Raw genomic sequence first — 24,690 nt, 5'->3', positions numbered from 1 at the left:
GCACCTTCAGGAGGCCCCAGACGGCCTGTCGTCGGGTTCATTTGCTCCAGCCTTAGGTTTCAGTTTCCTCGCAACATTCTGTGGCCGCTGTGTTGAAACATTCGCTGTCTCAACGCTGAGCGAGTTGCACCACCAGGCGAAAGTTTAGAAAGAATAAAGGCGCAACTTAAGTTTGGATGAAGAAATGAGCTTCTTAGAATAACGAGCAGCACAGGTGGAGCCGGGGTTTCTGCAACTTCCTGGGTTTATTTAGTGGACAGGTTCTCTGAAACGAGACGAAGAAACCACCGAGCTGCTCAACGATGAGTAATCAGTGAGTCACGTTCTTCATACACCACCACACAGTCACCTGACAGCTCCAGCTGTGACCTGACCGATGTATGATGAGATGTATATAACTTTATATATGCAGGAATATCGGTGTGTGTACTTTAAGAGCTTTTACTCTGAAAATATTCACAGGATCAAGGTGAAATGTGACGTTTGTGTACTGAAATAAGTCAGCTGGTTCACAGGAGGTTTTTCTTGCTCGTTTTCTTGTCAAACATTTCTTTTTTCCAGAAAAGCTGGAAAACTGTTAACGCTTCTGTATTCTGGCAGCTCGGCTCGAGCTCCTGAAGCCCACCAGGCCTGACTCCACGTGGGTCGGTAGCTGCATCTCGAGGATAACCATCTCCCGTCCTGCTGGGATCACAGGGAAAGCTCGGACATTCAGGCTCAGGCGTCTGGGCACCTCAGGTGTTGTGGGCGTGTCCTAGTGGCAGCTGGCTCTAGAACGCCTCAGTGGAGGAGGTGGTGGGAGGCGGAGGTGTGGTTGGATGGAGTTGAAGTATGCCAGAGGGAATGAAGCGCTGTTATTGTTTTACCTAGAGACAGCAGTCCGGCCGTTTTATCGTATTTGCTGCTTCCAGGTGTCAATTTTAAACTAAAACCGAACAAACTTCTTCACGTTCTCGAGGAACACTCGACCCTCGTCAGACGGGAACATCTGCCTCCTCGGGCTGCTGGACAATAAAACCCACAGAGAGTAAAACCAAAGTCTGGTTGTTACGCACCAACTCCAATAGGTCGGTACAAGTGTTGTAGCAGATAAGAGCTTTTTTGGGCTGTTCCTCAAAGAAACCAATGTCTCCAAGCCATACAACAATGTGGGGGAGAAAGGTTGTGCCAAAGAAAAACACCAAAAAGACAAAAACCAGAACTAAGCTGAGGTTTACTCTAAGAGGAAAACAAAAGAAAAGAAAGTGCTACTCCTCAACTCACAAAATAAACTTAAACATTACATGCATGAAATGTGCAGGGTCCCCCACCCCACAAACCTTACACAACAAATGAAAAGATCCAGGGCAGCTCAGCACATGTGCCACATGATCCTTAGCAGCGAGGAGCAGAGAGCCACCTCTAGCCACAGGTGAGTTCCTTTTATAAGGGCCTCCTCCCTCTGGAGCTGGAGATTCCCAAATTGTCACCAGCCTGCAGTCTGTGCATGTAGGAAATGGCAAGCAAAAGGAGGGGGGGTCGCAGACAGCTTCAGACACTTAACACTGCTTTTAGTTTCCTGAAATTCGTTTTGACTCACATGCTGCCGTCTGCCTACGTCCAGAGAAACACTGATGTTCACAGTGACGTTCAGCTGTGCAGGAAAAGCTGGAGAAATGAACGGGAGGAATTCGTCCGGCGCTCCCACTGAAAGGTGACTGCATGTTGGATTTCATGACCTATTTGCCCCCAGTGACAGATGCCCCCCTCCCTGAGCCTGGTTCTGCTGGTGCTTTCTTCCTGTTTCTTCCTGGAAATATTAAGAAATAAAACTGTTGCACAGCACTGTGTATGCAGTAACTCAGCAGAGATATGAGAAAAATGTAATAAATAAAACGTTATAGAAACAGGACATTAAGAACATCAAACGTGAAAGAGAGAAAAGAGAAAAACGTGTCATATCTCTGAGGAGGTTCCCACACCTGCGGCTCCTCTCGGAGTGTCTTATGCTGAAACGTTCCACACTCAGACACCCACCCACCCCCTCCAATTACCACCCACTCACCGACCGGTTCAAGGTTAATTTTGACAAATAAATCCGAGCCTCACTCCGCGTGATAACTGATCCACGTGACTCGGATTCATTTTAAATCACCAATAATGAATCATTTCTGTGTGTGTGTGTGTGTGTGTGTGTGTGTGTGTGGGTGGTTTCATACCGGCTTCACCCCCACCCTTTTAACCAGCCTCCACCCTGGAGGTTGGTTAAACTGTTAAAAATGACTTTTTGACCTGTAATCCGTCACGAACAGGTCAAACGTGAGTGATGTGGAGTCCTTTTGGTCCAGAAACAGCTCCGGTCACAAACTGTTTTATGTGTTTTTGATGAGAGCTCAGACGGAGAGAGCAGCAGGAACATCACAGCTCCACAAACACGCTGTCAGTGATTGAAGCGTGGGTACAATTACGCAGAAACATAGAGAACTTCAGAACTTTATATGTGCCTCCGTCATATTTCTACATCACCACCGTGTGTTAATACAAGTAATACAGTTAAAGATGTTCCACGTAAAACACGCAGAAACATCGGAAACTCTCTGGCACGACCCCGGCATTTTTACGCGCGATCAGCTGTAGATCCGCTCGTGAACAGCGGGAGGTTGCCGTGTTGCGACACGAAGTGGGTGTAAACGATTCCCAAAATGAGCACCTCACGCGCTCTCCCTGCCTCTCATTCATTAAGGAAGCTCAGAGCTGTGAGGCTGAGCGCGCGGAGCCGGACGCAAAGGTGAGTCTGAGTTCGCTTCAGTCCGTGGCTTTTTACGCAGAGAGGATGAGGAGTTTGCACGAGTGTCTGCATCAGTGCGAGCGGCTGATTGGTGACTTCACCGCCCATCCTGTCTCACCCTGAGACCCCCTGCGTCCTGGTAAAGGACCCCGAGCCGCTGTTTTGTTTTTTTGTCACTAGCTCGGTCTCTCTGACGGGTTTGCGCTGCTCGGAATCTTTGGCTCAGTTAGAACTAGTCAGACTTGTTTCACGTTGCCTTCGGGCGCAGCCGGAATCTGATCATTGCTGTTATTCTTCATATCGACATCTCCGCAGGGTCACCGCACAGTCTCAGGAACCTGTCAGCGCGATGATGCAGGCAGTTTAACTTGTTTCAAAATAAAAGTGTAAAGGAATCAGAAATTTTTACGTCACTAATGAGGTGTCACCTGAAAAATATGGGGCGTGGTTTCAGAATTGACAGGTGTGGAGAGCAGTGAAGCTTGCAGGTTTACCTGGGAGCTGGTTTGTTTGTTTGTTTGTTTGTTTGTTTGTTTGTTTGTTTGTTTGTTTGTTTGTTTGTTTGTTATGTGATCTCAGAGGCTACTCCACCCAAAAACCCTAATCCACAGGAGGTCACGGGTGTCACAACCTGATCCCTGCTCTAGTGTAACTCGGTGCTCTGCACGGGTTTTTAAATTTACTCAATTACTGGATGCTGTAAGAGAAAGAGGCAGGAAGCAAATAAAGAACCACAAAACCATCAGCCAGTCACAGGACAGCAACTCTGAGCGTTCAGACACGTAGACTCGGCCTGCTGAAGTTCACCCCGCGCATCAGAGTGTGGAAGGAAGTGACTTTGAACGTGATGTGGTTGTCGGCTCTGAGTCTGTGGGGTTCACAGAGAATCGTAGGTCAAAGGTCAGTACAACAGGATGTGCAGAGGACACGTCTGCAGCACCTGTGTGACGCTCTCATGTCAACACGGCCAAAAGACTCCCTCACCTTGCTGAAGTGAAGGAGCGAATTCAAACCATTCTGGAAACAGGCGTCCATCAAGACCAGACAAGCTCTATAAAGAGCTGATTATAAAACACTAACATAATAAAAACAGACAAAAATACCCCAATAAACTAAAACAATGTTACTGAATGAAGGAAAATCTGCTGTGGCTTTAAAGTCATCACTAAAACTGTCAACTTCCTGCATTTAAAACTGTTTCATTATCATTTAGTAACTATTAGAGTGAAATAAAAACTTTCTGCGACATGTGAAAGCTGACTGCAAGTGTTGCATCATCAATATTCCCAGTTTTTCAAAAAAAGGTAAAATCCTGCTGTCATCAGACGCAGTCATGCATTTGTCTCTTCATTGTCCAGTTTCACTTCAGAAAACTGTTTTATTTTGGTCACAGTGTCACGCCGTTGGATTTCGGGAGTCCTTTTGCTGACTCTGAGGACGTGAAGTGGAAGCAGCTTTTCAGGTTCCTTTAAACTCGCCGCTCGTAACTCCAGTTACGGCTCCCAGCTGTTCTCAGGTGTGCTCTGTTGACACTTCAGGTAGTAACACAGGACATATGACGTTTACTCCGGGCCTATGTTTGCATTTGGACCTGTTGTTATTCATGTCCACGTCAAGTCGACTGCAGGATGTGAAGAAAAATCTTGTTCCTCTTTCGTGTGCTCCTCGCTGCACCTTCCTTTCTGTGTGCTTTGAATTCTGCATCTAACAGCATTTAAAGCTTCGAGATGTTTGCTCAAAGGCACGTTTAATCGTTGCTTTACGGCGCTCACTTTGTTTCCCTGCGTGAAAACCTGGTCAACAGTAATTCTTACTTTTATAAATATATTTTAGCTCTACTAAAGATGCTTTGCAGCTTTTTCTGTTAAAGCTTTTTCATTTCAGTGGGTAAAATCTGACACTGTCAGGTCCACGTGGTGATGGGTCGTGACCTCAGCCTTACCCTAACCCTGACTATAACAGTAAAGCTCACTGGATGTTATGAGGTCTCTGAGCACTGTAACACCCTTATGAGTCAGTGTGATTACTTTGTCTGCTGGTTTCCAACACTTGGGAGAAAATGTTTTAAAAAGGATACGATGTATGTTTTCTAACAGCAAAGTGTTCGGTTTATTAATAATGACTTTATCACAGTGCGCAAAATTTTACTTTTGTGACTTTTACTGTAAAATTGTAAGTGGTTGCAGGCAGCTGCTGTGAAATCGATTGCTGATACCTTTGAGGGAACAACACATTTTCCCCTGGTGACAGGATCACTGAGGCTCATGCTTGGTGAAAGAGATAAAGGTGTTACATTAAAAATCATGAGCTAACCTCCGAGCGCAGTAAACCTGGAAAAAGTGCGATGCAAACAGAAACAGTTCGCTGTTAAATGAAAAGCTGTGTCTAACTGCTGAAACGAAAACGCTTCAACAGGTGCAACTTTCTGCATCACAGCTGGAGTTTTCCATCCAAATTGTGGAGCGACTCTATGGTTACGCCGTAACCTTGGTTCTCTGAATAAAAGACTATCTCTCTACTCGGGAAGAGAGAGTCTCGATATGATAGAGAACACAGCAAGCTGACAGCAACCGAAGCAACTGCAACAAGGTTTTTACTGCAGCACCACTTCTGAGGCCAATTCTGCCTAGCAACAGCTAGCAAACCACAGCAGAATGCACACTGTCCACATTAGCACGAGGTTGCCGTCTGGTTCTAAACTGAAACAGCTTTTTTGGGCATATTTACATAATTAACTTCAGCGTTCGTGTTCGTTGCTGTGTATCACATCTGTTAAATAAAATAAACATAATCTGCCTGTGACATGACACCCGTGGAGCTGCTAATGAAGAGTTAGCATGCTAGCTTTAATCTTTACAGATCATTCAGGCAACATGTTTCAGCAATGGAGTTTATTTTAATGATGATTTGATTCATCTGCAAGCTTCTTCATGCAGCTGAAGTATCAAAATTTCAACTTGCTCCTTAGTAAGTAGAAATTTACACATATTTTAGGTGCTGCATGGCAACAAGCGTCCACTTGATTAGTTGATCGTGAGTGTGGTAAAAATACTTTTTCCCCCAGTGTTTTAATTTCTCTAAATAAATCCGTACTTTCCCGTTTTGTATGAACCACAGAATAAGACCGGTCGGGTTTCACGAACAATCATTGTGGTTATGGCGCAGCTCAAATAAATGCAGACCACTGACGCTATAAACTCGCGGGCACGTGAGATGCTGTGACGCTGACTCTGGGAAAATTAGTCTGCAAATCAAAGATCATTGATTGATTTTTCTAAAACCTGTCAGGGCAACAACGGGGTGACGTCTCAGAAGACGCCATATCATCTTACTTTTAATTCTTTAATTTTATCTGAGTCTTATTGTCCTCTTTTTCTGATAATTTAACCCTGTCAGCTTAATTAATCGTCTTTTGACCTGTTTTCATCCAGATGAGCAACACACAAGCAAACGGCGAGTCCAACGTTCAGATAACCAAGAAAGCCAAAATGAGCGGCGACACCGCCGCCCTGCACCTGGACGGCATCCCTCCGGACACGCTCAGTAAGGTACGTGTCACCTGGTTGGTATGTATGATATTTTTGTGGTAGAGACAGTATTCGATAGATAACTAGCAAAAAGCCGACCCACATTGCCAGACCTGCAGCACATGTTCGTCTCATTTATGTTTAAAACACAGAAGTCTGTTTAAATTTATCATGTTGTTGTTTTTTTATATTCTTTATATCACTTTATAAAGTCACACGCTATAAACACCAAACACATAAATCATGAATACATATTTTATCGTTTTTCTTTGCAAGCTAGATATTTATTTTATACAGCAAAATAATAATTACAGGCACTTTTAGCTTTGCTGTCTCATGAATATTTATTTAAACATGTGACCACACATCCCACTGCACAACAATGTACATGTAGCGTACATGTCAGCATTCATTTAGAGATTAGTTACTAGAATCTGAGTGTTGAATAGAGCTTGATAATCCTGGTCTGGTCAATTATTTAGTACATTTGATTGTGATTTAGTCGCACGTCTAAGACGAGTTTGGGATGATGCACATGCACATATACACTACGATCAACATATTAGGGTCCAGTGAACACAGGATACATGTCTTATTTCTGCATGTCGGCATGCTAATTAATGAGAACACAGCATTAAAACGTCCCTGTGCAGATACAATATCAATTAAATGTATTTTATTGGTTATTAACAGTAATTATAAAATACCTTTTAAAGTAAATATCACTTTAAAGGTTCCTGCATGTTTGCTCAGTCTGCCACAGTCTAACGTTATGGTTTTAGCCTCTTATTGCACTGATCAGAAGGGAAAATCCAGAAGCTTTAATCACATGATGATGATGTCTTTATCTTTGCAGATAACTTGTCAGAAACAAAGAATTTAACACTTTAAATGTGCTGAGCAAAGCTACCAAAGTTTATTGAGAATTCATCAGAAACTTCAGGCTAGCTTAAGTCACGGGGATTCTTCTTTCGGTGAGAAATGATCCAGATGTTGTCTTACACATTGCCACAGCTGCTAGCATTGCTCAGTGAGGTTCAGCATCAGGCTCCAGGGCTGGAAAATGAAGCCAGCGCTCTCAGGACCACTCAAAGACTCGTACAGCCTGGTACCAAGTATCTTGCACATTGAAGAAAGGAGAGTCCATAAAGTATGTGTGTATAAATATCTGTGTTTGTTTACAGCAGTGGAAAAAATGAAAATGGGCATAAAATCACATGAAAAACCAGCATTCTCCCTGAGTGACCAACAGCAATATAATAATCTTCACACAAAAGCACCAAACACTCGTTACACAGACGTAAACAGAGCAGGTGAATATTTAAAGCACGCAAAGAACAGGAAGTAGCTGCGAGCTGCCGCAAACTGTTAGTGAGTGAATTCCTGACAGAGGTCAGGAAAAAACAGGAAGAAAGGATCATATTTTTCATTTGTCAGATTCATGGTCAGTCATTGGTTTACTAACTTAAATCATGACTTTATGTATTTCATCATTTTTAAAGTGACAACTTCCAGTTTTTCAGCTGCAACTTCATGAATAAGAAATCGGAGCCAAACCTCCTTATTTCCACGAAACCGTGACAAGCAGCACGATCGCATCGATTTCTATGACATCCAGGGAGTTTGTTTTTTAAGGGCGAGGCTCTGATGACTCCCAAGATGATCGCCAAAGACTGTCACCAAGACCAAAGGTTTCAGCAACCTTCGGTTTACTGGTCCATGTCCATGATGCTGACAACAATAAGCAAAACAAACCAAACGTGACTAAAGTAAGACTAAAAACACCAGTTTGTTCCAGGATGAAATCAGTCAGCCAGTAAAGCTGAAATTGATCCTCTAAAGTATCTGTGCCAGAAGAAAAATCAGAGTGTTCACCAGATGAAGAGTTAAAAGTATCTGAGAATATTGGAAATAGTATTTCGGGACCATAACGGACATCTAAGGAAAAAGTTGAAGTTCACAGTCAGAAAAGACGGAAATGAAGGAAACTGTGAGACCGCAGCAAAAATGTGACTGAAAATCTGAGGGAATTTCTCAGAATCGTTACTCAGTTCAATTCAGTTTTATTTATATAGCACCAAATCACAACAACAGTCACCTCGGGGCGCTTTGTATTGTAAGGGTGAGAGAAAACCCACTGAGCGAGCACTTTGGTGACAGCGGGAAGGAAAAACTCCCTTTTAACAGGAAGAAACCTCCAGCAGAACCAGGCTCAGGGAGGGGCGGAAGACATGACTGAAAAGAAGAGACGAGAGCCAGAGATTATTAACAACTAATAATTAAATGCAGACTGGTGTCTAGAACAAACACTCAGTGCATTATGGGAAGCCTAAAGGAGCGCCCTGATGGGGTGATGTGGTGCCACGAAGTCTTAAAGATAAGATGGAGAGAAGAGGAAGACCTCCGGGAAGACTTAAATTCTCAGACAGAAAATACAGACATGAGAGAAACTCTGAGACCAGCGCCACAGAAAAAATATGGCTCCAACGTTAAACATGAACTAAGAGCGAAGTCATGAACACATCCACCCTCGGGTTGTTAACTCACGACGATGTCTCCAAGTCGAGGATTTCATCTTCCAGGAATGCGTTCCTTGTTGCTTACTTTGTTCTGCATAAATCAGCTTTGTTTTTGCAGATGTGTTTTATCAGTAATCATCAGAACGACCACGGCTCCACCTCTGGAGCTGAATAAAGGAGTGCTGCAGTTCCTCCAGCGTCCATGTGAGGCTCCAGCAGTCAGTCTCAACCTTTTGTCAGAGATAAACACGTCTACATGTAGCTGCTCGCCTTCATCGCTTATGATGTTTGGGGCATTTTTAATAGATTCTCTGACTAATATTACTGTTTCAGACCATTCTGAAGTCTGTGCTTCAGTTTCAGTGAGTAAAATTCACACATTTATGAGTCTGTTACTTGGACTCCAACGTTTCATCCACACATTTGGCTTCAAAAGGCCTCCGTGGCAGCAAGCAGGTCTCACTGCCGTGTCTCACTGAAGCTTCAAAGTATGCAGAACTGTCCAGAACATGTATGCGCTCTACATACATACACAGCACAAAGGCTGTTACACAGACACGTAGGCTCTATGTGAGGGAATAGAAAGGCAGCGAGAAAATCAGCAAAGCAAAAACGTATAACTGACTCTGTACAGTAGCACGGAGCAGCTGTACCCGAGCCACACGATGGATCAAACACACGAATTGCTGAGTGAAAATGTGTTTGACTCAGTCATCGTGCTGGTGGCTTGGCTTCTCCGCTTCCTCTGAGCGCTGAAGTTCTTCAACTGCCACAAGAGTGGCAGCCGAACCCAGATCGCCCTGAGTCATTTTACGACAGGAAACACCTTCCTGACTCGCTGTGCAGCTACAGTGCCAGCGACTGGTTTCTTCTTCTTCTTCACTTCCTCTGGATCAGCTGTGAGCAGCCAGTGTTGATACTACAGAAGAAATATTAAGCTAGGAGGTGTCCGGTTACTTTTGAACCACAGTGGTCTGGATGCTGTGCTTTAACAGGATAATATCTCCCCCACACTTCCCCTTAAATTCACCTGCTCAAACCAGCACCTTTATTCTCCATTATTTTATTTCAAGTTTATTTTAAATTGAATGAAGCACATAAAACTTTAGTTTCACTTCCAAATGTTGAATGTCCTCCCGGCTAAACGTGTACCTGTCCGTCTTGATGGAGGAATGAAGTCAGCCTCGCCTGCTGGGAGGGAGGAACCCAGAGACGAGCGTGTGGAGGCACGAGGAGGAGCGAGGACAGTGGAGGAGAGAAAACTCGCTCCTGGAAAAGTACTGCAGCTGAGGACTCAGTCAGAGACAAAGAGGAGGCAGACACGTTTGTATCCCTGCCTCACGGCAGCATCTGATCCTGGGACAAAGTTTAACTCCAACCACAGCTGCTGTTTAGGTTGATATCAGGTTCATTTCTGACTGCGAATCAATAATTTAACCACTGATAACAGTTTGATACAGCAGAGTTGCTGAGCTCTAAATGTAAAGTCAAACTTCCACACAGATTACTTTAAAAGCTTCTTAAAGTAAGGACGGAGCTGCAGCAGCAGGGCTGTTCAAACTTGTTTACCGTAAAGAACATGTGTGACGGTGGGAGGAAAAAAGCCAACCTGCCAAAGAAGTCCTACAACATGAGACCTGGAAGCACACACACATTTCACAACACTGGCTGCCAGGGCGTGTTCGCAGCAGCTTACAGGCCTTCATCAGGCTTTGTGATGGTGACACGAACCTGAATGCAAAACAAACATGTTTACGTGAAATCAGAGGCAGGAAGAGGCTGGGCTGACACAGCGAGTAATGATCCTCTGGAGATGGCAGCAACAATTCAGCCTTGCTGTTTTCCCGGCTTCCTTCAGAGCTGGAAAATCACTGCACAGCTCTTCAGACCGTGTCCACGTTACTGTGCAGGTACCTGAGCGCAGGTGTGAAAGGTCAGAGGTGAAAAGCAGCTTCGGATTCAGGGCAGAATTATGTGCTTGGACAGGTTTGTCAGAACCGTAACAAAACATCGCGTAAATAAAGTTTATTACAACTTCTTTCCTTTACAGCACCAACTTCCTCCATCTCACCCTGTTCTTTACTACACCCACGAGTCTTCCCGGAGGTCTTCCTCTTCTCTCCATCTTATCTTTAAGACTTCGTGGCACCACATCACCCCATCAGGGCGCTCCTTTAGGCTTCCCATAATGCACTGAGTGTTTGTTCTAGACACCAGTCTGCATTTAATTATTAGTTGTTAATAATCTCTGGCTCTCTTCTTTTCAGTCATGTCTTCCGCCCCTCCCTGAGCCTGGTTCTGCTGGAGGTTTCTTCCTGTTAAAAGGGAGTTTTTCCTTCCCGCTGTCACCAAAGCGCTCGCTCAGTGGGTTTTCTCTCACCCTTACATTATAAAGCGCCCCGAGGTGACTGTTATTGTGATTTGGCGCTATATAAATAAAACTGAATTGAACTGAGTAACGATTCTGAGAAATTCCCTCAGATTTTCAGTCACATTTTTGCTGCGGTCTCACAGTTTCCTTCATTTCCGTCTTTTCTGACTGTGAACTTCAACTTTTTCCTTAGATGTCCGTTATGGTCCCGAAATACTATTTCCAATATTCTCGGATACTTTTAACTCTTCATCTGGTGAACACTCTGATTTTTCTTCTGGCACAGATACTTTAGAGGATCAATTTCAGCTTTACTGGCTGACTGATTTCATCCTGGAACAAACCGGTGTTTTTAGTCTTACTTTAGTCACGTTTGGTTTGTTTTGCTTATTGTTGTCAGCATCATGGACATGGACCAGTAAACCGAAGGTTGCTGAAACCTTTGGTCTTGGTGACAGTCTTTGGCGATCATCTTGGGAGTCATCAGAGCCTCGCCCTTAAAAAACAAACTCCCTGGATGTCATAGAAATCGATGCGATCGTGCTGCTTGTCACGGTTTCGTGGAAATAAGGAGGTTTGGCTCCGATTTCTTATTCATGAAGTTGCAGCTGAAAAACTGGAGGTTGTCACTTTAAAAATGATGAAATACATAAAGTCATGATTTAAGTTAGTAAACCAATGACTGACCATGAATCTGACAAATGAAAAATATGATCCTTTCTTCCTGTTTTTTCCTGACCTCTGTCAGGAATTCACTCACTAACAGTTTGCGGCAGCTCGCAGCTACTTCCTGTTCTTTGCGTGCTTTAAATATTCACCTGCTCTGTTTACGTCTGTGTAACGAGTGTTTGGTGCTTTTGTGTGAAGATTATTATATTGCTGTTGGTCACTCAGGGAGAATGCTGGTTTTTCATGTGATTTTATGCCCATTTTCATTTTTTCCACTGCTGTAAACAAACACAGATATTTATACACACATACTTTATGGACTCTCCTTTCTTCAATGTGTAAGATACTTGGTACCAGGCTGTACGAGTCTTTGAGTGGTCCTGAGAGCGCTGGCTTCATTTTCCAGCCCTGGAGCCTGATGCTGAACCTCACTGAGCAATGCTAGCAGCTGTGGCAATGTGTAAGACAACATCTGGATCATTTCTCACCGAAAGAAGAATCCCCGTGACTTAAGCTAGCCTGAAGTTTCTGATGAATTCTCAATAAACTTTGGTAGCTTTGCTCAGCACATTTAAAGTGTTAAATTCTTTGTTTCTGACAAGTTATCTGCAAAGATAAAGACATCATCATCATGTGATTAAAGCTTCTGGATTTTCCCTTCTGATCAGTGCAATAAGAGGCTAAAACCATAACGTTAGACTGTGTCAGACTGAGCAAACATGCAGGAACCTTTAAAGTGATATTTACTTTAAAAGGTATTTTATAATTACTGTTAATAACCAATAAAATACATTTAATTGATATTGTATCTGCACAGGGACGTTTTAATGCTGTGTTCTCATTAATTAGCATGCCGACATGCAGAAATAAGACATGTATCCTGTGTTCACTGGACCCTAATATGTTGATCGTAGTGTATATGTGCATGTGCATCATCCCAAACTCGTCTTAGACGTGCGACTAAATCACAATCAAATGTACTAAATAATTGACCAGACCAGGATTATCAAGCTCTATTCAACACTCAGATTCTAGTAACTAATCTCTAAATGAATGCTGACATGTACGCTACATGTACATTGTTGTGCAGTGGGATGTGTGGTCACATGTTTAAATAAATATTCATGAGACAGCAAAGCTAAAAGTGCCTGTAATTATTATTTTGCTGTATAAAATAAATATCTAGCTTGCAAAGAAAAACGATAAAATATGTATTCATGATTTATGTGTTTGGTGTTTATAGCGTGTGACTTTATAAAGTGATATAAAGAATATAAAAAAACAACAACATGATAAATTTAAACAGACTTCTGTGTTTTAAACATAAATGAGACGAACATGTGCTGCAGGCCTGGCAATGTGGGTCGGCTTTTTGCTAGTTATCTATCGAATACTGTCTCTACCACACCCTGTTCTTTACTACACCCACGAGTCTTCCCGGAGGTCTTCCTCTTCTCTCCATCTTTTCTTTAAGACTTCGTGGCACCACATCACCCCATCAGGGCGCTCCTTTAGGCTTCCCATAATGCACTGAGTGTTTGTTCTAGACACCAGTCTGCATTTAATTATTAGTTGTTAATAATCTCTGGCTCTCTTCTTTTCAGTCATGTCTTCCGCCCCTCCCTGAGCCTGGTTCTGCTGGAGGTTTCTTCCTGTTAAAAGGGAGTTTTTCCTTCCCGCTGTCACCAAAGTGCTCGCTCAGTGGGTTTTCTCTCACCCTTACAATACAAAGCGCCCCGAGGTGACTGTTGTTGTACAAATAAATCATGTTTCTGAGAAATCCCTCAAATTTTCAAAGTAAAAACTTTCGGTTGGTTTTAGAATTTAAACTTTGATTCTGCTGATTTCAACAGACAACATCCAGCAGAAGCAACAATCCCTGTGCAACTTCTCCAGAAGTTACTCCGTTTAATTTAATTTAATCTTGTGAAATCAGCTTCAAAGTGTGTCAACTTTCAACTTTCACAAGAGATCAAATGAAACAGATCCTGTTACAGTGCGACGGGTCAGTGAATAATAATCATCAGTTATCTGTAAAATATTTAAACCGCAGCGTTTTATTTATAAAGCTCTGTTGGAAACAAGAACAGGGCGACCACAGAGACACAACAGAGTCGTGCAGGTTAAACAGCGAGGGGGCACAGAGTAACGAGCTCGGAGTTTGTGTCCCGTCTGTGGAACAAGTCAGGTGATCCGGAGAGAACGAAAACCGGACACAAAGGTTAGACTCCAAACAAATAAAAGCTCTTCGGTTCGTAGATGAGCGATGAGCTCGCTGCCTGCGTCAGCTGTGTTTTGTGCCGCCTGTAGGCGAGCAGGCTTCAGTGCAGTAATGGAGCCGTCGAAAGCACATTCAAAACGATGTAAATGGAGTCAGCAGCATCACAGTCAACAGAATCAAATCTGACTCAGAGTTTCTGTGTCCAGTTGTTTAAAAGACGCCTGAAGGACATTCGTCTCTTCTTCGAATGTAAAGCCAGTCTATGGATCTCACGTGAATCTAAAACGCTGTGTCGCTGAGCGCAGTTACAGCCTTCTTTATCTCGTTTGCTCGTCCGTGTCAGCCTGACTTCCAGCCTGATGCTGTTAGAGACAAAACTCCAGCCCGTTCTGTCTCCGAGCACAGACGGATTCACAGAGCAGCAGCTGAGTCACAACATGTGATCAGAAATGAGTAAAGATTGATTTTCAGGCTCAGCCGTGGGTTTGATGTGCTGAACGTATCTGCAGAAGCGTTTAAATGTTGTTTTTGTATTTTAAGCCTCACCACACGCTGCAGGGAGTGAATGAGGTCACTACGAGCAGCTGAAGCTTCCTCTGAAGAGCTGGTCCTCCTTCAGAGAGGGTGAGGAGCTCAGTCATTAGAGTGGAGTCTGACTCAGACCTGAACCCCTCCTTGGTGAGGTGTTTCAGGCATGTCCAGCAGGAGGAGATCTCAGGGCAGAGTTCCTGCCTCTCTGCTGAACACCTCGGCGTCTCCCAGAGGAGCAGCCGGAGGTCAGCACGCCTGCTGAGCCCGCTGCCCCCGGGCAGACGTCCTCTGCACCGGGCGGTGCTTTTCTCTGCTGAACACTGCTTCAAACAGTCGTGTGTTCTTCTGCAGATTTTGAGGAAATGTCGCCATCTTGTGGTTAAATGACACAGTTGGGTTTCTCTGGAGGGCACCGACGTGCGGGCGGTGTCGACGCCCTGAACACCTTTATGTCTTTATGCTGTTCACGTGACACGGCCTCCCTCTGCAGGTGGAGAAGTACCTGCAGCCTTTCCAGCTGTCCCCGGAGACGCTGCAGGAGGTTTCGGCTCAGCTCAGGAAGGATCTGCTCCGAGGTTTAGGGAAGCACTCGCACCACAAGGCGCCCGTCAAGATGCTGCCCACCTTTGTCAGGGCCACGCCTGATGGGACGGGTAAGGACATTTTCAGATAAAAGCCAAACTTTGAATCTTCCCATAAAAACCAGAACTGTGTGGTTTACCCTCCAGCTGCTTTCTACACATGCTTACACCTGGAGCTACAGGCCAGATGTGTCCTAATGATTAAGCTCTGTGACTCTTTCTCTTAAAATTAAGACATTTGTGACTTTACGTGTGAGGAGAATGACTTTAATTTCAGTCTCTATTTAACATGGAGCCAGTGAAGAGAAGCCAGTATGAGAGAACGATGATATCTTATAGTTCCTGTTTGTACTCCTGCTGCTGTGTTTGTTTATTATCCTGATACTAAAGCTTTACAGTCGTCCAGCTTAGAAGTAATAAATGCATGAACTAGTTTCTGAGCATCACTCTGAGACAGGGTCTTTCTAATTTTAGATATTGTGCAGATAAAGAAAGCAGTCCTGCATATTTGTGTTTTGTGCACACTGGGACAAAGCTGACTCCCCACTGGCACGTGCTGTGATTGGATGTTGAAGGCTTCAGCCGTCTTCACGTGGCTACAGTAGAGGAACCCTGGACAGCTGCTGATGAATCTAAGCAGTTAAAGCTTAAACGGCTGTGGGAGGGTTTTCAGTGATTCGCAGGTGGAACAGTTGGTGGCCGGGAGTTGAACAGGGTCTGATAGCATGTCTGCACCGGCACTGCAGCAACGATGAAAACACTCAGAGTAATTCACAACTTCCTCCACTTTAGATTGTCAGAGACCTTTGCAGGGAAATAAAAGGGCGGTATTATAATTATTAAAGCTATAATTACGTTTTAAAGATGGCTTCCTGTAACTAAATCTTCATCATGCGGTCGGCAGAGAAAGGCGACTTCCTGGCGTTGGATCTGGGAGGAACAAACTTCCGTGTGCTTCACGTCCGTGTGGAGGAGGAGGCGCAGAAGGTTCTGAAGATGGACAGTCAGATCTGCGCCATCCCACAGGAAATGATGCTGGGAACCGGAGAACAGGTGACACAAATGCACACTGAAGGAAAACGAAGCAAACGGAAACATGCGAATCCCCAAAATTCACGTGTGTCTCTGTACAGCTGTTCGACCACATCGCCACCTGTCTTGGGGATTTCCTCGAGTCTCATAACCTGAAGGGTCAAACTCTTCCTCTGGGCTTCACCTTCTCCTTCCCCTGTGAACAGCTGGAAATCGACAAGGTCTCCCACACACACACACACACACACACACACACACACACACACACAACAGTGACCTGTGTGTTTCGGCTGTTTGAGGAGACATCAGCCTGTAGCTGTTAGGCTGTTCGTGGTTTTAAAGGTGGTTTAGATGAGTTTTTAGAAGGAAAAGAAAATGATCAGAAATAATCACAGACAGAAAACTTTCACTAAAGTGCAGAAAACATAAACAAAGAGACAAAACCTTAAAAAAAACTACCACAGAGATCCAAGACGACTGACCCTTAGAGACCCCGGACTCTCCCCGGGTTTCTGTGCCTCCTCCTACAGTCCAAACATTCCTGAAAGCAGATTTTCCTTCTGAGGTGAACTCGGTGTCAGTCCTCGCGTTCACACCGATGTCACTGATAGATTCTGTAAATTGTGTTTTTCTGCACAGAGCATCCTGATCCGCTGGACCAAAGGCTTCAACTGCTCCGGGGTGGAGGGGAAAGACGTGGTCCAGTTACTGAAAGAGGCCATTCACAGGAGAGGGGTCGGTCCACAAACACTCCCAGAAATCACATTCATGTGTTTCAGCTCTGGCCTGCAGAGCCGTTCTTCCAGCTGCGGCGTTTTAGTGTTTTACCCTTCAGCACAATGTTTCTTTATACACACACACTCAGTGACACTGCACACACTGATTGCTGTTTCAGTTGATGCTAACTCACTCATGATGTTCGAGCATCAGAGTAACTGCAGCTCGTATACGAGCCACGAGTGCAGAGGCAAAGCTACAAAAAAACTGTCATTGTCTAAAGAGACGTGGACTTAACAGTAAGGGATAAACCCAGTAGCACCACGTGCTGATGTGCTGACAGAAAATGTTATGTTAAATTGTTTGTGGGCCTGATATTTGAATCTGCGAGTAATTCTTCCCACTTCACCTCTCTGTGAATGCTGCTGAGGTGCAGATTAAAAGCACCGTGGCACTTTCTCTCTCTGTGTAGGCAGGATATTTGTGAATAGGCGAGATATAAATGCACCTGTCTGCCTGTCTTCTTCTCTGCAGGACTATCATATTGGCTCGGTTGCCATGGTGAACGACACAGTGGGAACGATGATGAGCTGTGGCTACAAGGACCAGAGCTGTGAAATCGGCATGATCATTGGTAACCATAATTTCACTCTGGGATGTCTTTGTCTGTGTTGGTCTTTTATGTTTGCCGTTATTGCACTTTAATCAGCCATGCTGTTGTGCTTTATAAATAGATAAACCTCACATCTGTCTGACTGAGCTGTGTTTGCCTGCACGCCCCGAACACACTGACAAGATGATGAGTAGTCGGTTTATTGAGGTCATAAATAAATTACTGAATGGATAAAACATCCACAACAAAGACATAAAAGCAGCTATATAGATACACAAAACAACCACAAAGAGACGCAAAGCAGAAGAAAATGACCCCTAAAGAGCCACAGTCACAAGAAGGCAAGAAGTACACAAACATGAAAACATGAAAGTCTTTTTATACAGGATGGACTCAGCCTCCTGTAAAAAGTTTCCTGACAAGGTTTTTCTTCTCAGTCACTATTTTTGAGTCTTACTGAAGACAAAATGATCTAAATGATGGTCCCCAAAGAAAATACCAGGCTTACATTGAAAGCTACTGTTTACGCATCTACGTTATAGTATTATAAAGTAGATGTTATTTGTAGTACTGTAGTAGCAGCAGGTTTTAGACACAGGAATATGTGATGTTAGAGTACAGTGGGGAAAAAAGTATTTAGTCAGCCACCGATTGTGCAAGTTCCCCCACTTAAAATGATGACAGAGGTCAGTAATTTGCACCAGAGGTACACTTCAACTGTGAGAGACAGAATGTGAAAAAAAAATCCATGAATCCACATGGTAGGATTTGTAAAGAATTTATTTGTAAATTAGGGTGGAAAATAAGTATTTGGTCACCTCAAACATGGAAAATCTCTGGCTCTCACAGACCTGTAACGTCTTCTGTAAGAAGCTTTTCTGTCCCCCACTCGTTACCTGTATGAATGGCACCTGTTTGAACTCATCATCTGTATAAAAGACACCTGTCCACAGCCTCAAACAGTCAGACTCCAAACTCCGCCATGGCCGAGACCAAAGAGCTTTCGAAGGACACCAGGAAAAGTATTGTAGACCTGCACCAGACTGGGAAGAGTGAATCTACAATAGGCAAGCAGCTTGGTGTGAAAAAATCAACTGTGGGAGCAATCATCAGAAAATGGAAGACATACAAGACCACTGATAATCTCCCTCGATCTGGGGCTCCACGCAAGATCTCATCCCGTGGGGTCAAAATGATCATGAGAACGGTGAGCAAAGATCCCAGAACCACACGGGGGGACCTGGTGAATGACCTGCAGAGAGCTGGGACCAAAGTAACAAAGGTCACCATCAGTAACACACTACAACGGCAGGGAATCAAATCCCGCAGTGCCAGACGTGTTCCGCTGCTGAAGCCAGTGCATGTCCAGGCCCGTCTGAAGTTTGCCAGAGAGCACATGGATGATACAGCAGAGGATTGGGAGAATGTCATGTGGTCAGATGAAACCAAAGTAGAACTTTGTGGTATAAACTCAACTCGTCGTGTTTGGAGGAAGACGAATACTGAGTTGCATCCCAAGAACACCATACCTACTGTGAAGCATGGGGGTGGAAACATCATGCTATGGGGCTGTTTTTCTGCCAAGGGGACAGGATGACTGATCCGTGTTAAGGACAGAATGAATGGGGCCATGTATCGTGAGATTTTGAGCCAAAACCTCCTTCCATCAGTGAGAACTTTGAAGATGAAACGAGGCTGGGTCTTCCAACATGACAATGATCCAAAACACACCGCCCGGGCAACAAAGGAGTGGCTCCGTAAGAAGCATTTGAAAGTCCTGGAGTGGCCTAGCCAGTCTCCAGACCTCAACCCCATAGAAAATCTGTGGCGGGAGTTGAAAGTCCGTGTTGCTCGGCGACAGCCCCAAAACATCACTGCTCTCGAGAAGATCTGCATGGAGGAATGGGCCAAAATACCAGCTACTGTGTGTGCAAACCTGGTAAAGACCTATAGTAAACGTTTGACCTCTGTTATTGCCAACAAAGGTTATGTTACAAAGTATTGAGTTGTATTTTTGTTATTGACCAAATACTTATTTTCCACCCTGATTTACCAATAAATTCTTTACAAATCCTACCATGTGGATTCATGGATTTTTTTTTCACATTCTGTCTCTCACAGTTGAAGTGTACCTCTGGTGCAAATTACTGACCTCTGTCATCATTTTAAGTGGGGGAACTTGCACAATCGGTGGCTGACTAAATACTTTTTTGCCCCACTGTATGATTTGTGCTTTGGTTATGATGCTTCTTGGCTCAGAATCCCGGACAAGCCCCCAAATTTACTCAAACAACAGAGAATGATGTCACAGGAGCTGCTGTCTGAGCCAGATGTTGTCTGAATGACAAGTGACATCTGCCCATAGGTGAAGGAGTCACAGAACGGTGTGGCCCACGAGTGTACATATTTGCCATATTTGGGCCAAACGTTCATTGCTATATCTGGAGGGCTTCCTCCAAGACCTAGATTTTAATTTTTATATTTTAAAATATCAGAAAATTATATTTTAATTTTATGACATTTTGGGGTCAATTTGGAGTTGCGAATAATTCCCTTTTATTATGATTTTGACTCTTCTAAGCTGCTAAATGCTTCGCGGTTTAAATGGTAAATGGCCTGTATTTGTATAGCGCTTTACTAGTCCCTAAGGACCCCAAAGCGCTTTACACAACCAGTCATCCACACATTCACACACTGGTGATGGCAGCATTGTAGCCACAGCCACCCTGGGGCGCACTGACAGATCTAAACAACATTGTCCTGCAGGTACGGGAACCAACGCCTGCTACATGGAGGAAATGAAGAATGTGAAGCGTATTGAGGGCGAGGACGGACGGATGTGCATCAACACGGAGTGGGGCGGCTTTGGGGATGATGGATGCTTGGATGACATCCTGACTGAGTTCGACGTGGAGGTGGACAAGACCTCCATCAACCCCGGCGTGCACATGTATGTTTCACAACTATTCAGAATCATAACACACCTCTCCCGTTCATGTGATCAGCTTCAGATAAGTCTTTGACACAACTTCTATACAATAATTTTTTGCCACAGCAGAAGTTAGAAACTGATAGCTAATGTTTGTGAGAGTTTCTGTCCTGATTATGTGCGTTCTCCTGTAGCTTTGAGAAGATGATCAGCGGCATGTATTTGGGAGAAATCGTTCGACTGGTGCTGGTGAAGATGACCAAGGACAAGCTGCTGTTTAAAGGACAGATATCGGAGGCATTGGGGACCCGTGGACTGTTTGAGACCAAGTTTATCTCTGAGATTGAGGAGTGAGTCTTTTGCCTTTTCCTTGTTTCCAGCAGTCTCTCCTGGTCTTCATTATCTAACCACTTTGTCTGGTGCTCAGGCCGGACAGCGGTTTGGAGAACGCCAAGAAGATTCTGACTGAGTTGGGTCTGGATTGGAGTCTGGTCGACGCCTCTGTGGTGCGCCTGGTCTGCGACACTATCTCCTCACGCTCGGCCTATCTCTGTGCTGCCGCCCTGGCAACCCTCGTCAACCGCATCCGTAACAACCGCAAACTGGGCCACCTGAAGACCACTGTCGGGGTGGACGGGACAGTGTACAGAAAACACCCCACGTAAGAGGCATTTGGTGATCAGAGCAAAGACATTTGAACATTTCACCAAACTTCAGTTGGTTTGCTGATATTAAGTAACCAGTCTTTTCTAACAGGCATACTTAAATATTGTTTGGAAAGATTGTACAGAGTACACTTTTAATGACTTTAAAAACAAGAACTGAGTGCACTATTCTGTACATTCAGGTTCAGATATATTCATACACTCCCATCAATACTAGGTTAAGTCTTCTTTAGCAAGTTGCACTTTGACCAGACACTTTTAGTAGCCGTCAACAAGCCTCTGCCATAACTCTGGTTGAATATTTGATCACTTTTCTTGCCAGTTTTGGTAGAGTTCATTTAAACTGGTTGGGTTCCTGGCACAGACCCGGCTTTTAAGCATAGTCCATATTTTCAGTAGGGTTGGGGTCAGGGCTCTGGGAAGGCATTTCCACAAGCTTAATGTTAGCCTGCTTTATTCATCCCGCAAACAGTTCTGATGCGTTTGGGTAAATATATGTACTATGTAAGTAATTTTACATTGTGTATGTCCACCTTTAAAATATAATTAAATTGTAATTTAAAATAAAACTCCATTTAATTTCACGGGAATGATACCTGTAGTCCTAGGCTGTATTATGAAGCACTTGTCCATGTGGGATGCTGCAAATTTCAGTTAAGCTTGAAGGAGGAACTTCTTTCTTGGTGGAAACCCTTTCAGTTGATGGACAGTGACGCTGGTGCTTCAGCAGTTTGGTGGTTGTTGGGTTGTTCCTGAACATCCTGACCGGTTTTCCCTCTTCTGAGGGGGACAGTTTGGATCTTGTTTCAGACCCTCAAAGTGGAGACACATTGAGCTGATGATCTCTGAATCTGCGGTTATTTAGAAATGGCTCCAAGAGAACATCCCAACCTAGATTTCCTGAGTTTCACAAACTTTCCCATTTTTCTGAATCGGTCAATCCAGTATCTGCTATCAAATCCTTTTTATTCTGACAAAGAGAAACTATATGAATAGGCCTTGACTTAATAGACACTGTAGTACCTTCAGCACCGCGTTTGGGTCTACGCATAGATTTGAGCCTGTAGCTATCATTCTGATCTTGTGTAGATTAGAGAAACCCATTTCTTGTTTTGTTTTTTGCAACTCATTAAACGGTGAAATCTGGCAGTTCTGTCCTTTCAACACCTCCCTCTCTCTTTCCTTCCTTTTCCAGCTTCAGCAGTAAGCTCCAGAAGGCGGTGCGCCTGCTCGCCCCTCAGTGTGACATCACCTTTCTCGTTTCGGAGGACGGCAGCGGGAAGGGCGCTGCCATGGTAACGGCTGTGGCGCAGAGGCTGGCTCACCAGTCCCGACTGCTAGAGGAGAGCGACGGTGAGGACAATGAGGAGGAGGAGGAGGAAGAGGGTCAATAATGTATTTTTGACCAATCTATGCCTCAGTGCAGCTGCAACTGTTCATATCATGTAAAGAGAGGTGGAGGGAATCCTCTGGTATTTTATCATGTTGAGATTTTATTAGAAAAGAAGTAGAAAACATGTTGATCAGAGTATTTAAAGCACAAAAACTTGCACAAGACTCACTGAAAAAGGTATTAAAAAGTAAACGATGCGTCAAAAGGAGAAGATTTAAAGTCATTTTATAGGTCGCTATGGAGATTTTGATCCATTAAAAACGGATTTATTAATAAGGGGCATAGCTTCAGGGGGATTTGTGGTGGCAACAATTCCTAAAAATAAGTGTTGTTATATCACTGCAGCAAGGGGCGTATACTCCAGGGGGGGCAGAGGGGCCCAGATCCCACTATTGCTGGTTAGAGACAGTGTTTTCCTCCTCAGTGTGTCACTGTGAGTGTAACTCAGTAATGTTAAATAATAATAATAATAATAATAACCACTGAAAGCTGATGTTCTGATTATATAACAGGATATTTTAAAGTTTAAAAAAATGGACAGTTTACAAACCTTAATGTGTGAAAATGATGTTGATGAAAAACAGGCTAAAGGAACGGAAACAATTCAGAGCTTCCCTGAGAAATGTCGCGCTTTTAAGATTATTTTTATTAACATAAATCTGTGACGGTTGTCAGCACACATGGTGGTACAAGGCAAGAAAGAGTGGAATAAATAATTTGGCTTTTTTAATTTCCTCAATCTCAATAAATAAAAAACACAAGACTAAGAATTATCAGAGAAATGCACCGTTTGCTGCTTGGTGAGATTTCCAGTCATCCTGAACAGCAGTGATCTGTTTGTGTCCAAGTAAAAGATAACAGATGCTTCAGTCTGATGCAGAAAAGAGGGAGAAGAGGATGTTTGTGAAATGTGTTTTTTAAGGTGCCAAAAATCCTCCTGCTCTTTTTTTTTAATGGGGAATAAAGAGTTTATGTACAAACAACCACAGAAGAAGAGCTGCAGCACAATGTGCACTAAAGCCAGTGAATAAGTAAAAATGTTAAACCGTCCAATCAGAATGAGCCTGTGTGTTTTCATTACTGATGCTGTGGTGCTGATGACAAATAAACAGGTGAGGAGGAAACTACTGAGAAGAAGCCTCGCTGTGCCGATGCCCATCTGACAATAAGAGGCTGGAAAATTGGCCAGTAGGTATGATTGAACAGGTGAAATCAGTGACCTTTGACCTCAATGAAGTAACATCATGATGCAAAGAGAATATGTGAGGAAACGCCACAGTTCACAGACTGCTTAAGTAAAGAGACGGTGGACGATTTCTCCATGAGCTCTGACGGTGATGTTTGAACGAGCCGCCGTGAACGTGCACTCACGTGCACTCACGTGCACTCACAAACACTCAACACTGCTGCGAACGAAAGAAGCAAAGAATCCGTCAGAGAGAAAAATCATTCAGCATTTTTAAAACACAGTTTGATGTTTGAGACACTCCTGCAGAGGTTTCCAGCTGTTTCTGCTGCTCTCCCTCTCATGATTAAAAGGATTATGTTTCAGTTACTCCAGTAAAGACACTTGCTTTAGCTTTTCTTTTTTTTCTGAAGGCCGTTCAGACACTTTCATCTGCTGTTTTTAAAAGCACGCTGCACACCCAGCTGAGATATACCGAGGTTTTAGTTAATCGCTCTTTGAGAATCACCTTGTTGGTGTAAAATTCCTATTTTATGTTATTTTATGTTTGTTACATGCAGACAGAAACTCTGTGAGCTAACCAAGAGTTTGGTGTCTTTTAAAGGCTTGAATGCTTCAAATGGTCAGGTACAAGAACTGTATGGAGTTATTTTTGTGCCTCTATTCTGATCCAGTGGATGGTTTAAACTGGATTAAACCAACAATGGTCTGAAAAAATGATATATTTTAAAATAAAATAACACATTAATCGAAAATGGCTTTAGCTACATTCTGGACCATGTTTCTGGAAAGCAGTAGCTAGCGAGCTGACTGGAGACCAAAACAGCCAATCAGAATCTTTGCATCCAAGTCTGTGATTGGTTGGTTTTGAGGCACATTTATAAGTGTACAGAGAGTAGCACAGAGCAGAGACCTGAGCGAGAGTGGCTGTTGCTGTGTCTGTATATGGGTAATAGCAAACACTGAAAT

At 43.8% G+C, this 24,690-nt stretch overlaps 1 protein-coding gene across 3 annotated transcripts; it reads left to right on the top strand.

Moving 5' to 3' along the window:
* Positions 1–2,725: 2,725 nt before the first annotated feature.
* On the top strand, positions 2,726–23,611 carry LOC146700831 (hexokinase-4-like). Of its 3 annotated transcripts, none has more exons than XM_085471087.1 (12): positions 2,726–2,767; positions 4,161–4,283; positions 6,199–6,315; positions 15,096–15,258; positions 16,091–16,239; positions 16,320–16,439; positions 16,858–16,953; positions 17,470–17,569; positions 20,315–20,498; positions 20,672–20,827; positions 20,905–21,138; positions 22,338–23,611. In XM_085471087.1, exons 3-12 carry the CDS (start codon positions 6,199–6,201, stop codon positions 22,534–22,536), a joined length of 1,518 nt encoding a protein of 505 aa, XP_085327213.1. In that variant the 5' UTR covers positions 2,726–2,767; positions 4,161–4,283; the 3' UTR covers positions 22,537–23,611. The 3 variants fall into 3 exon arrangements, with proteins under 3 accessions (XP_085327213.1, XP_085327212.1, XP_085327214.1); XM_085471086.1 differs by having other exon boundaries at positions 4,161–4,305; XM_085471088.1 differs by lacking the exon at positions 4,161–4,283 and having other exon boundaries at positions 2,733–2,767.
* The last annotated feature ends 1,079 nt before the right edge of the window (positions 23,612–24,690 follow it).

Source organism: Copadichromis virginalis, linkage group LG10 (genome assembly GCF_057382275.1).
Source record: "Copadichromis virginalis isolate Kocher_CV1m ecotype Utaka linkage group LG10, C_Virginalis_male_GT1.1, whole genome shotgun sequence".
Taxonomy (NCBI): Eukaryota; Metazoa; Chordata; class Actinopteri; order Cichliformes; family Cichlidae; genus Copadichromis; species Copadichromis virginalis.
The sequence above is the reverse complement of the archived record's forward strand: the minus strand, read 5'-3'. Positions and strand labels throughout refer to the sequence as shown.